The 13,947-nt window shown below is 43.6% G+C and overlaps 1 protein-coding gene across 1 annotated transcript in view; it reads left to right on the top strand.

The window, feature by feature from the left end:
* The window catches only part of ADAMTS2 (ADAM metallopeptidase with thrombospondin type 1 motif 2), a 260,359-nt gene extending 254,637 nt beyond the window's left edge, over positions 1 to 5,722 (top strand). Inside the window, exon 22 of the mRNA XM_037056644.1 lies at positions 2,680 to 5,722. Coding sequence (XP_036912539.1) covers positions 2,680 to 3,131 — 452 coding nt within the window. The 3' untranslated portion in view covers positions 3,132 to 5,722. The remainder of the gene's footprint in view (positions 1 to 2,679) is intronic.
* The last annotated feature ends 8,225 nt before the right edge of the window (positions 5,723 to 13,947 follow it).

Here is a 13,947-nt window from a genome sequence, read left to right as displayed (position 1 = left end):
CCCTCCCCACACCCGGCCATTGATTATAGCCTGTACCTGCTCTAATCAAAAGTTCCCTTGGGTCTCCCTTGGGTCACCCCTCCTTGGGACCAGTGGTTTTCACCCAGCTCACTTCAGTGGAGGCCAGAAAAGGGATGGATTTCAGGAAGGGATGTGGCCATCAGGGAGGGCGTGGTCGGGGAGGGGGAGGGGCTCTGAGCCCCTCCCAAGCTGTCTCTCGCCTGGGCTGCGTCCAGCAAGACCACCCTGATTTCGTGTGTGTCATATTTTGGGCATCCGTATATGACTTCATCTAGCAGTTTTAAAACCCTGAAAGCCATGACTCTGGATCTGGCAGTTTGGTTTCTGGAAACTGCCCTCGGCCCTTGCCGACCCGTCTGCCTTTCTACCTCCGTGGCATGAGCCTTTTTAATGCATGAGCTCAGTCTCAAGGTTAGGAAAATAGCCTTTTCCAGAACAGCCGATCTGTGTTTATTTATTCTCATTGTGGCCCTGAAGCCAGCCACACTTAGAAGCTCAGAACCCGAATGGCTCCCTGCCCTGGTGGTAGGTGCCTCTGTGTGTTCCAGCCTGTTATATGGCTGTGGTAAATGCATAAATTTCCTTTTCTGGATTTCCTCAGTTATTTACACTTATATTACTCACATTTGTACACTTACTTGTTCTGGGGATAGAGGGACATGCAACACAGCTCTGGGTTCTGCCCTTTGGAGCTTCCAGGATAATGGGCAAGTCATGCATTAGTCACCTTATCTGACAGTTAAATGTGACCCCGCAACTGCGATGCAGTGCAGGGAAGGGCAGAGCTGCAGCCCCAGAAGACCCAGACTGGTGGGATTTAATGACCTGGGACGGGTGGGTGGGGGGTTGGCAATGCTTGAGAGGCAGCTGGAGGGAGAGAGAGGCAATGTGTGTGCAAAGGCCTTTGGCCAGAAAAGCACTGTGCACAGTTGGAGGCCTGAGGCCTGAGCGGGGCCGGAGAGGTGAGACGGACAGATCTTCAGTAGAAAAACAATCAGGTGAAAGGCAGGGGCCTCATTTAGGACAGTGACATGGTTACATCTCCAACTGAAAAACATTCTCACAGTAGACAGGCAGGCAGATGGTGCAGCCACAGCCTGTGGAGGTAGGAGAGGGGAGTGTGGACGTACATACCCAAAAGGTTCAGGAGGAAATACTGGTGGCCTCAGACATAACTAGATGGGGTGTGCACCTCAAAGGCCATTCTCTGAGACAGGCAATGCCCGCAGAGGCCATGGGCCTGGTCCAGATGTATGGTATCTCAGGCAGCTTAGGGACTGTTGGAGTTATGAGGTATCTAGGTAGAAGCTGTGTCCATAAACCTAAACCTTGGGGATTTGGGGGTTGGCATGCAGCTAAGTGGCCATGCAGGTGCATATCAGAGCCATGAGCCCTGAGTGCTGTAGGGCTGGCTCAGTGACTCTGCAGGGGGTCTCCTATTCCAGGGCTGCCCTTCTACCCCTCTGTCCTCCCTCTCAGTCAGAGATAGAGACAAGATCAGCCTAGGAGAGTGAGGGGAGGGAGGACACAGCTGAGTTTCTGTGAAGAAGGCTAGGGTCCTTGATGTGGAGATCAGAGAGCATCTGAGCAGAGAAACACAGTAGGCAGAGGTTAGTGATTGTTTATAAGATCAAATACCCCGTGCTGTTATTCATTCTTTCATGCTGAATGAATTTTTGCAAATAATCTCAATTTTTGTGCAGTGTGTGGAATTCCCATTCCATTTCTTCGGGGAGAACACAGAGTGAGGGGTGAGAACAAGAGGAGCGGGATGGGCTGACTCAGTGTAGCTACAGAGTTGGAGCTAGCCGGAAGAAGGCAGGCATGTCATGGAGACAGCACGGCCTCTGAGGAGAGTCGGGCATCCCAAGGTCTGGACCAGGGATGACCAGTGTCCTGGTCAGAGAGGAGAAGGGAGGGCATGCTAGGCAGAAGGACTTGCCATGTGAAGGCATCAAGTCAGGAGCAGAGTACTGGGAAGCGTCCAGATCCCAAGGCATGGGGCTGTGGTTGGGTGGGGCAGGACAGTGCTCTCAGGTGCACTGAGGCCAGGGGAAGAGAGCCCACACAGGTGAGGGTAATATTTAATTTCCCTTTAGACACTTTTCAGAGACAATGATCCTTGGGGAGGTTGGGTGAGGATGGGAACGGAAATGAGGAGCATGGGGAGGCCACCGCCAAGGCTCTGCTGCTTGCTCTATAGAGTTTTAGGAATTGGTTCTTTTAGGTGTGGTTTTGTTGTAATTACTGGTTACAGATTACTGCAGAGTCAAACTCTACCACCCAGTTTCATTGGGGTTATCACAGGGACATCGTGTGTGAAGATCTGGCCAAGCCCCATTCTGTAACATGAGTGTGGAGTCATTCTCCAGGAATAGACAGGCCTCTTTCTGTCCCAGACTTGGAGGGACACTGCAAAGCCTGGACTTCAGGGGCTGCTGGGAGGAGGGGAGCCTGCTCACAGCTTGTGTACTGCACACCTGGAAAGGGTCCAGCGCACCTGTGAGGAGGAAACCACAGATCTCCCATGTGGGCTCGCTTGCCTCTACGCTGTCTCTGGGCTCTCTCTGAAGCCTCCTGCAGCAAGCTGCTCCCTGTGGGGGCACGACTTCACCCTCGTCTTGTCCTTCAGTTACTTGTTCCACTTTTCTCTTTCAGAGGGCCGCTGCCAAGGCGACAAGTCAATGTTCTGCAGGATGGAAGTCCTGTCTCGCTATTGCTCCATCCCAGACTACAGCAAGCTGTGCTGCAAGTCCTGTAACCTGCACAGCAACCTCACCGGCACAGACAGCAAGGCAGAGCCACCACCCGGGAAGCATAATGACATCGAAGAGCTCACCCCCACCTTCCCTACCCCCACCCTAGTCATGGAGGTGCAGCCCCTGCCCAGCACACCCCAAGAGGTGCCTGTCAACGCCTCCAGCACCAACACCACTAAGGATCACCCGGAAACCAACGCTGTGGACGTGCCCTACAAAATCAGTGGCCTGGACAATGAGGTCCAGCCACCCAACCTAATCCCTCGACGGCCAAGCCCATATGAGAAGACCAGAAACCAAAGAATCCAAGAGCTCATTGAGGAGATGAGGAAGAAAGAGATGCTTGGGTAGTTCTAATAAAATGGAAAGGCAGCAGCAGTAGCATTTTTTTTCTCGCTTATAAAGGAATTCCATGGGATGGCAAATCCTTTGTCGGGGGCTATGGCATCAAAATTCCTGAGTCCAAAAAGTGTCCAGGGGACAGAGGGAGAATGGCAGGCGGGTATATATGTTTATGTACATGGCTGTGAGCATGTGACAGCAAGAGAGCCCATGGGTGTCCAAGCCCCAGAGCGGGCCAGGCCCTCAGCTAGGTTGGGTGTGGGCAGACGGGAGTGTGGGCTCTGCAGCCTTTCTCTAGGAGGGCAGACAGGCAGGCATACTGCCTCACACAGGCAGAAATTTGTTTCTGAACAGTAACTGGGACCTTCCTTTCCTCAGAGGTGGTATTTCTCTCCAATCCCCAGGCCTAGGCATGAGCCCCATGGGGACTCTTAGGAGAAATGGTAACTTCTTTACAAACTGACCAGTCAGTGAGATGAGCTCATTGAGGTGGAGGCTGTGACCTCCAGGGCCTTCAAGGGCAGGCTGATGGTGAGGGTGAGTGTGACAGCTGGTGTGGGGACCCAGACTGGCCTGGGAACCACTAAGGGACAGTGGCTCAGTGTCACTGCCTGTGGGACAGCTGGCTCTGCTGCCAGACAGCATGCTTTTTCACTAGTGGTCTAGATTTTTGTGTGAACATTCTCAGTCCCTAATGACCAGTTTAAGGAGGTCTGGGAGTCTGTTAGGGCCTGGAGCTGTTGGTTGCCAATTAAGGACTTAGGGGAAGCTACCTGACCTGTTTGGTGCTCACCAGCTGTGCTTGAATATCAGTCTCATTCCAGCTGTGACGCTGCCCACTTCTTCCCAGGAAAGCACTGAGAACCCTATAACCTGGGTTTGAGGGTAGATCTAAACAGCGGGCCATATTTTCTGCGGGAGAAGCCAGGGGGGTACACTCCCAGGTCTCCTCTCCACGAACCCTGACCTTCCTGGCCCCCTCCAGCCAGCCTGGCCTCAGCCCCAGCTGCCCAGAGAGGCTCCACCCTTCCCCGAGTGCAAGGGAGGCTGTGCTGCAAAGCCCACTGAAGGGTCAAGGCCCTAGCTCTCCAGGGCGTCAGGCCCGAGGGACCTGTGATGGGGCTTGGGTTTGCTCCTCCCAAGCCCCAAGACCAGCCTCCCATCCTCACTTGTGGGAATAGGCTTGCCCTCTAGGCCCCTAAAACCCCAGTCCTGACCCCACTTCCATCCTTAGAAGTTTCAGTAGAGAACTGCAAGATTTGTCTTCTAATGTCAGGCATTGGGTGGGAGGTAGGCACAGCCTGCTGTACCTTTTGCTGTTCCCAAACTTTAACTACTATTTTCATCAGAATGGTGTTTTGTAAGCAAGATGTGAATGGGGGAGAAATGAGCTGGGAGTGGGTGGGGATGGCTGGGAGGTCAATAACTAATTTTTACCTCTCCCTGCATTGCTATTAACATGCAGTTTAAGCTTCTCAAAACTATCAGACCCTGGGGCACATTAGCTCCTTAGCCAACCTTGACACATAATTCATAGGCTTTTCATATCCACAAAAGTTCTAGACCTTTTTTATTCTTACCAGTCAAAGACCTTAGAGAATTCTTTCTTGTCTAAGACCCTGTTATATATATATGAATAAGAATGCCAAGGTTCAGGATAACCGTGTGCCACCTGCTTTGTACTGCACTGTGAGGTGCTCGGTCTGAGTCTGTGCGTGTGGCACGTCTGCGTGTGTAGTCTGAGGTGCAAAGAAGGGGTGTAGGCCATGGCGAGAACCAATCTGGGATGATGCATAACCATCCAACTGGGTGATGCCCAGCCTCCCGGCCCCTGGCACAGCCTGCACCTCCCAGCCCCGCCACCATGTCCCCCATACACTCACACCCACCATTGTCTAAAGGTGCTTGCTGGCTTCTAAGAACCAAACTGGAGAAAATGGAACATCTCTCCTAGTATACCTTCTTCCGCAGTAAGATGTGGACTAAAGTACTTTTACAGTCCTGTCGCTGTGATTGGGAAGTGGGCCCCTCTGCCTTCATCAGTTGAACCCCTGGCAGGTGGCACTATTCACAGCCTGAAGCACTGGGTAGTTCTTGCTGGGTCTGTTCTCGAATGAAAGGAAGTTTGGGGTAACTAACCCTGGCCTGGGAGCCTCAGTGTGGGAACCCTCCATCCTCAGGTCCTGGCAAAGCAGGACTGCATGTCTTCAGACTGCACATCTTGTTGGAGAGGTCTCAGGTCGGGCATTGCCCAAAGCACCTCTTTTGCTGGAGGGAGAGAGATGGTCTCTGGGAGGTTCAGACCAGCATGGCCATGACCCCACATGCTGGACTCAGTGGCTCGGACCATGTATCCAGAGCTCTCCAGAGCTAGGCAACCCTCAGAGGTCTCCCTGTCCCAGGGACATGGTGTTCAACCAGCTCTGAGAAACTGCACACCTCCACTGAGCTTGGGACAATTAGAGAGCGGGCTTAGCAACAGTCCTGAGCTTCCAGAGCCAGCATCTATCCCTGTCTTCGGGGCTCCTGACCCCAGGGGAGGACAAACAGGTGTTCCTGCTGAGGTTTGCAACACCATGTGAGACTCAGATGCCCTCTGTCTACGGTTCTAAACAATCAGCCAAGGGACCTGAGAGTCACTTTATGTTCACAGGAGACTTGTGCTAGCTGATATACTCCCTCGGGAAAACCCATGGAATTTCATATATAAGCATTTCATTTGCATTCTAAGGTTTTTTGTTTGTTCTTTTCTTTGTTTGGAGTATATAAGTGGTGCTCAATAGTCAAGCCTATCAGGTGAAGCATGTGACTATGCACCCCTGGGGACAGGTGTCCACCCTAGGGGTCATCACAGTGCTAAACTCCAATCACATTTTATTGTGCTTTTGTTGCCTGTATGGTAAAATTCAGTTTCTTGATTCTATAACTTATTAAAGCCAAAATGTCTGTGTTTTTGCACATCATGATTGCATTTGTTACTTACCTCAACTGCACTTGTCCCCTTGTCCCCCATTCTCAGCTTGAACCGGAGCAGATGAAAGAATGTGCTGCCTTCAAAGGCCAAGAGGTGGGGGGTGAGGCACTGGGAGGCCCTGAGGCAGAACTGTATGAAGGGTGAGAGGCAGTCTGAGGGGCCTCCCTCCCACTGCCATGCAGTGGGCTCTCCAGGTGCCCTGACTCAGCTCACAATCCCCAGAGGACCTTTCATTCAGGCAGGAGCTGAGATTCTGCAGACACCTCATTCTCCCTTCTCTGCTATAGTTAGGGCTTCTAGAAAAATACTAGATGATGAGTTAAACTTGAGTTTCAGAGAAGTAACCAATTTTAGGATCAATATGTTCCATTTTTATATTAAAACATTTTTCTTTCTCTGAAATTCAAATTTAACTGAGAATCCTGTACTTTAATTGCTAAATTTGGTGACTCTACCTGTAGAAGACAAGTCCCTGCCTTCTGGCCCCCTCTGAAATGAGCAGGCACTGGGGAGAAGGAAGACTGAGGATGGAGGAGATTTCTCCCAATGGCCCAGCCAAGAAGGAGGCCAACCATCCATACCACTACTGGAGGAAGGGGTCAGAAATTGTTCTGGTTCGGACAGGGGCTGCAGGTGGCTTTGGAATGCACAGGATTTCACGTCTTAATGTTCATCGCAATTTGTTTAGAGTGCATGTTTCTGGTATAGTTAGTCCTGTATAACAGAGAGGAGGAAGTGTTTGAGTGTGTCGATTTGCAGTGAGAGAGAAAGGTCAGTTGCATAAGCAGAACTAGCTAAGACTAAATATTTGCAAAGATCATTCACAACTGGGTAGCCCAGAGAGGTTCTTTTGGAAAACAGAATGTGGTAAGGAAGGCCCAGTCTATGCTTTCAGAAGATGTGAACAGATGGTAAAAGGACCCAGTGATGTGATTGCCAATGCCTCCACTGCCTCTTCTGCATGCAGTGGAAGTCCCTGACTCCCAGGCACAGAGCAGCTACACCATGGTAGTAGCCAATGGTTTACACACCAGCCCAAAGGACCACACTAGATTCCATTCTTAGAGGCCAAGTGGCCAGTTCCCTCTGTACCTCATGGCCTCCCACAGTTGTTTCTTCACTCTTGTGATTTACTCATAAGCCATACTCCTGCGATTTTGCATCCAAACTTTTGTGGGCACACCCCAAATCATGCATGTCCTAGAGGGTCTTTGCTCACCCTTTCAACTCTCCTACGTAGGAGCTATCACACTAATTCATGACCAAGTGGAGACTGGACAGGTAGCGCCCAGGAAGCGCTGGACTGTCAGAGTGAGACTGGGGCACTGTTCCCTGGGGGGTTGCCCCCCAATACGGGCCAACCTCAAGCACACAGAAATATGGAGGGCAGGGTGTGATGGCCCCATGGCTCAAGAAAGGCACCACCATTTCAGTTCAGCTAACATTCTTCCAGAATCTTTAGGTGAACACTTAGATCACTGATTTTCAACCATTCTTTTTAACTCTATGAATTTATGGTTATAAATTTCCCTCTGAGCACTGCTTTAGCTGTGCCATCAAAAATTTGATGATTCATACATTTATTATCATTCCATTCCAAACATTTTCTTACTTTTGTTGTGACCTGAGGGTTATTTTAAAGCATATCACTTAATTTCCAAACATTAGGGGATTTTCTAGTTATGGGATATTACAGATTTCCATCTTATTTTATTGTGGTCAGAAAACATTTTCTGGAAGATTTCAAACCTTTGCAATTTGTTGAACATGGCTGTATGGCCGAGGATTGCAGTCAATTGTGTAAGTATCACACCCTGTTTAAAAAGAATATGTGATTGGCAATTGTTGGATATAGTATCTCATATATGTCCATTATGTCAGATTTGTCATTATTCAGATCTTTTATATCTTGATTTTGTTTTCTTCTTGTTCTATGAATTTGATACAAAGTAGTTTTAATACTTCCTACTGATTTTGAATTTTTCTATTTCTCCTTGCAGTTTCATATTTTGCCTCTCTTTTTTTTTCAGATTTTATTTATTTATTTTTAGAGCTAGGGGAAGGAAGGGAGAAAAATGTCAATGTGTGGTTACCTCTCAAGCAGCCTCCACCAGGGACCTGGCCTGCAACCCAGGCATGTGCTCTGACTGGGAATCAAACTGGAGAACCTTTAGTTCACAGGTCAGTGCTCAATCCACTGAGCCACACCAACCAGGGCTTGCCTGTCTTTTTAAAAAAAGCTATTTTACTATTTTGAAGCCCAGTAATGGGAGCATACAATTTTCTAATTATATCTTTCTTGGTAAAATTATCTCTTTATCTTTGTGAATTGACTGATTTTATTTCCAGAAATCATTTCTGTCTTGAAACATTTTCCCCATTAGTACAGCTATATCAGCTTCCTTTTGGTTAGTGGTTGCACAATATAGCTTGTATTCTTTTACTTTCAAACTTTCTATATCCTGTGTGTTCTATTTGTGCTTTGTAAACATAATTTTAATATGGTCCAACATTTCTGATGTTTCAATTAATCCTTTACATTTACAGCCATCACCGATATCAGTGCCCTTACATCTACCATCTTCTGTGCTGTTTGTTCTGACTATTCTATGTTCTTTTCTTGCGTTTGTTTTTGATTGGGTGTTTTGCCCTATTAAATTTTAGCCCTTAGTTAGTTTTAAAGCTACATACTACTTTTCTCTTATTTCAATGATTATTCAAGAAAGTTCAACATGCATTTTTAACTTAACAAAATCTGTTATAACTTCTAAAGAGACCATCTTTCCAACAATGCCAATCCTTACAATCCTAGAATGCTCACACACTATCTATGCTAAAAGATAACATTTTAACACATTCACCTTATTTTGGACTAATAAAATATAAAGGGATAAAAAATTAAATAGAAAATCAAAATACAAAACACACTCAATTTTAAAAATAGTCTTGATGTGTAATTGACATACAATAAACTGCACATATGTAGGTATAAAATTTGACATGTTTTGAGATATATATGGAAACCATCATCACAATCAAGATAGTGAGCACACCAATCACCTCGAAAGTTTCTTCCCAACCTGTTGTAACCGCCTCTCCTTCAATCCTTTCTCCAGGCAACCAATGACGACTTTTGTATCACTACACATTGCTTTTCATTTCCTAGTTTCAGAAGAATGGGATTAAACAGCATCCACTCCATCTGACTGCTTCAGTTGGCATAATTATATTTAGATTCATACATGGTATTGCATATATTGATAGTGTGTTCCCTTTTACTACCAAGTAGTATTCTCCAGTATGAATATACTGCAGTGTGTTTATCCATTCACCAGTTGATGGACATTTGGGTTGTTTCCAGCCCTGGGTCTTCCAATAAAGATTCATGAACATCTGTGAATAGGTCTCTGTGTGGTATATGTTTGCCTTGAGCCAACACCTGGGCAATATAATGGCTGGATCATTTGGTAGGTGTATGTTCTACTTTTTGAAAAACCATCAAATAGTTCTGTCATATCATTTCATATTCCCGCCAGCAGTGAATGAGACTTCAGTTCACCCACATTGTCACCAACACTTGATACAGTCTTTTTGATTTTAGCTAATCTAACAGACGTGTGGTGGTATCTCATTACAGTTTTCATTTTCACACTGAATAATAATGTTAAGCATTTTTTAATATCTTTATTTGACATATATATTTATATCTTCTTTGATGAGGTGTACATCAAATCTTTGCCAAATTTTCATTGGGTTGTTTTCTTATTTCATTTTGAGAAGCCTTTTCTAATGTATTGTGAATACAAGTAATTTATCAAATGTTTGCTCTGAAAATATTTTCTATCACAGCTTATCTTTTTGTCCTCTTAACAATGTCTCCTGAGGAGCATAAGTTTTAATTTTAATAAAGTTCAATTCATCAATTTGCTTTCTTCTTCTGAATTTTTATTTTCATGTTGTATCTAAGAAATCTTTGCATAAGCTAAGGTCACAAAGATTTTCTTCTGTTTGTTTCTACAAGCTTTATATTTTTAGGTTTCACAAATGTCTATGATGTATTTTAGTTAATTTTTGTATGTGAAGTGAAATGTGGATCCAACTTCATCTTTTTGCCTAATTATTATATCCAAATGTTGCAGTACCATTTGTTAAAAAGACTGTGCTTTTTCCACTAAATTGCCAAAGGCCATGAACATTTTCTCCCCTTTTATTCTAAAAATTTAATAGTTTAGCTGTTACACTTAAGTCTATGATCCATTTTTACTTAATCTGTGTGTGTGGTGTGATAATAAGGTCTGAATTCATCTTTTTTACATGTCATTTGTTACATCATTTGTGGAGAACAAAACATCATTTGCTAAAAAGACTATCATTCCCCTATATATTTCCTTGGCATGTTTGCCAAAAATTAAATGATCATAATTATAGGAGTTTTCCCCTTAATTCCGTTCCATTGATCTATATGTCTCTCCTTAAACTAGGACTACATTTATACAACACTTGTTTACATTTTTGTAAGTTGAAATCAGGAAGTGTACATCCTCTAACGTCGCTCTTCTTCAAAACTGTTGTGGCTCTTATGGGTCCTCTGCATTTCCATATAAATTTTAAAATTTATAAATTTCTGACTTCCGGCCAAGATGGAGGCGTAGGTGGAAACACTGTGCCCCGTCCCACAACTAAATTTAAAGACAGCAAAGTTTCAGAAACAAAAATCACAGCCAAAACACTGAAAATTGAACTGTACAGAAGCCTGACAACAATGAACCATTCAGCCAGACTGGTAAGAGGGGTGAAGTCAGTGGCAGAGTGGGGTCCGACTGACCCAGGAGTAGAGGCAGAGGCAGAAGGGCAAGAGGAAGAGAAAGAGGGAAACTTATCTGAACAAATAATAAAGGAGAACTTCCCCAGTCTGGCAAAGGACATAGACTTCCAGGAAATCCAGGAAGCTCAGAGAGTCCCAAACAAGTTGGACCCAAGAAGGAACACACCAAGGCACATCATAATTACATTAGCCAAGATTCAAATGAAGGAGAGAATCCTAGAAGCAGCAAGAGATAAGGGGACAGTCACCTACAAAGGAGTATCCATCAGACTGTCAGCGGATTTCTCAAAAGAGACCTTACAGGCAAGAAGGGGCTGGAAAGAAGTATTCCAAGTCATGAAATCCAAAGACCTACAGCCAAGATTGCTCTATCCAGCAAAACTTTCATTTACAATGGAAGCACAGATAAAGTGCTTCTCAGATAAGGTCAAGTTCAAGGAGTTCATCATCACCAAGCCCTTATTATATGAAATGCTAAAGGGACTTATCTAAGAAAAAGAAGATGAAAAATATTAACAGTGAAAGGACAGCAAACACACAGTTATTAACAACCTCACCTAAAACAAAAGCAAACCAAGAGGACAGCTAGATCAGGAGTGCAACCATAGAAATGAAGAACACATGGAGGGTTAGCAACAGGGGAGTGGGAGGAGGAGAAGGGGGGAGAGGCACAGAAAATAGCATAGAGGGTAGGTAGAAAATAGATAGGGGGGAGGGCGAGAATAGTGGGGGAAATATAGAATCTAAAGAACTTGAGACATGTGGTTATAAACTAAGGGCAGGAGAATGGTGGGGGAGGGAGTGTGCGGGTGGAGGGGAATGAAGAGGGGGGATAGAACAACTATAAATGGTATAATCAATAAAATATATTTAAAAAAATAAAAATAAAAAAAGAAGAAATCAATTGCCTTAAGACAAATGATAATTAAAACACAATCACCCAATATCTATGGGTCACAGCAAAGGCAGTATAAGGAAGTAAGTTTATAGCAACACAGGCCTACCTCAAGAAGCAAGAAAAATCTGAAGCAATCTACCCTTACACCTAAAGTAACTAAAAAAGGAAGTACAAACAAAGATTAGAGTGAGTACAAGGAAAATAATAATAAATATCAGAGAAGGAATAAATAAAGATCAATCTAAAAAACAATACTGAAGATCAATGAAAGCAAGAACTGGGATTTTGAAAAGGTGAACAAAATTGATAAACCTTTAGAAAAAAAGAGAAGAAAAACAGAAAAGAGAAGATCCAAATAAATAAGATCAGAAATAAAGGTGGATAAGTGACAACTTACACCACAAAAATACAAAGGATTATAAGAAAATACTACAAACAATTGTATGCAAACAAATTCAACAACCTGGAAGAAATGGGAAAATTCCTAGAAACATAAAATCTTCCAAGACTAAATAAAGAAAAAACAAAAAATCTGAACACACCAATAGTTACTAACAAAATTGAATCTGTAATCAAAAAACTCCCAATAAACAAAAGTCCTGGACTGGCTGGGTTCACATATAAATTTTACCAAACATTCAAAGAACTAACAATTATCCTTCTCAAACTATTCCTAAAAGTTCAAGAGGAGATAAGGGTCCCAAATTCATTGTACAAGGCCAGCATTACCTTGATTCCAAAACCAGGCAAGGACACTACAAAAAATAATTATAGGCCAATATCACTGATGAACACAGATGCAAAAAATCTCAACAAAATATTAGCAAACAAAAGGCAGCAATACATTAAAAAGATCATACAACATTATCAAAAGAGATTTATTCGTGGGATGCAAAGCTGTAAATCAATTATGTGATATACCACATAAATAAAATGAAGGATGAATATCACATCATCATATTCAGAAATTCAGAAAAAGCATTTGACAACATCCAATATCCATTTATGGTAAAACTCAGCAAGAGAAGAATAAAGGGAAGATACCTCAACATGGTAAAAAGCCTTGTATCTGAAGATATCTGTCAAAGCACTAATTTGAAAAGACATATGCATCCCTATGTTCATTGAAGCATTATTTACAATAGCCAGAATATGGAAGCAATCTAAGTGCCCATAAACAGATGATTGGATAAAGAATGTGTGGTACTATACATATACACAATGGAATATTGCTAGGCCACAAAGAATAATGAATTCTTACCATTTGTGACACCATGAATGGACCTAGAGGGTATTATGCTAAGTGAAATAAGTCAGACAGAGAAAGACAAATACCATACTTCACTTATACATGAAATCTAAAAAGCAAAATAAATAAACAAACAAAATAGAAAAAGACTCACAGATACAACTTCTGGCCAAGAGGGAGGTGTAGGTAGATACACTTTGCCTCCTTGCACAACCAAAAGAAGGATGACAACAAATTTAAGAACAAAAAATAACCACAAGTGCAAGAAAATCAAACTCTGTGGAAGTCTGACAAGCAAGGAGTTAAATAGAACCACACATATATAATCAATTGAATTTTTAATAAAAGGTAAAAATCAATTCAGTCCAGAAAGTATAGTCCTTCTTTTAAAAATGTGTTGAAACAGCTAGATGTCCACATATAAGCAAAACAAAGCTCAGCAAAGTTTCGCTAAACTCAGCTAAAAAGTCAAAAAGCAACAAACAAAAAGCCTGTCTGACCTGGCTGGTGTGGCTCAGTGGATTGAGTGCTGTCCTGCGAATCAAAAAGTCATTGGTTCAATTCCTAGTCTAGAGCACATGCCTGGGTTGTGCTCCAGGTCCCCAGTGGGGGGCGTGCAAGAGGCAACCACACATTGATGTTTCTCTACCTCTCTTTCTCCCCCTCCGCTCTCTAAAAATAAATAAATAAATAATTTTTTTAAAAGCCTTGTCCTATACTTCAAGCCTTATACAAAAATTAACTCAAAGTGTATCATAGACTTAAATATAAACACAGTTATAAAATTTCTAGAAGAAAGCATAGGAAAAAATCTTTGTACCATTGGGCCAGGCAAAAATTTGTAACCATGATCTATAAAATATAAAAAAAGAATAATCA

Source organism: Sturnira hondurensis, unplaced genomic scaffold (assembly GCF_014824575.4).
Source record: "Sturnira hondurensis isolate 20B ecotype Veracruz unplaced genomic scaffold, ASM1482457v3 Scaffold0009087, whole genome shotgun sequence".
Lineage (NCBI taxonomy): Eukaryota > Metazoa > Chordata > Mammalia > Chiroptera > Phyllostomidae > Sturnira > Sturnira hondurensis.
The sequence above is the reverse complement of the archived record's forward strand: the minus strand, read 5'-3'. Positions and strand labels throughout refer to the sequence as shown.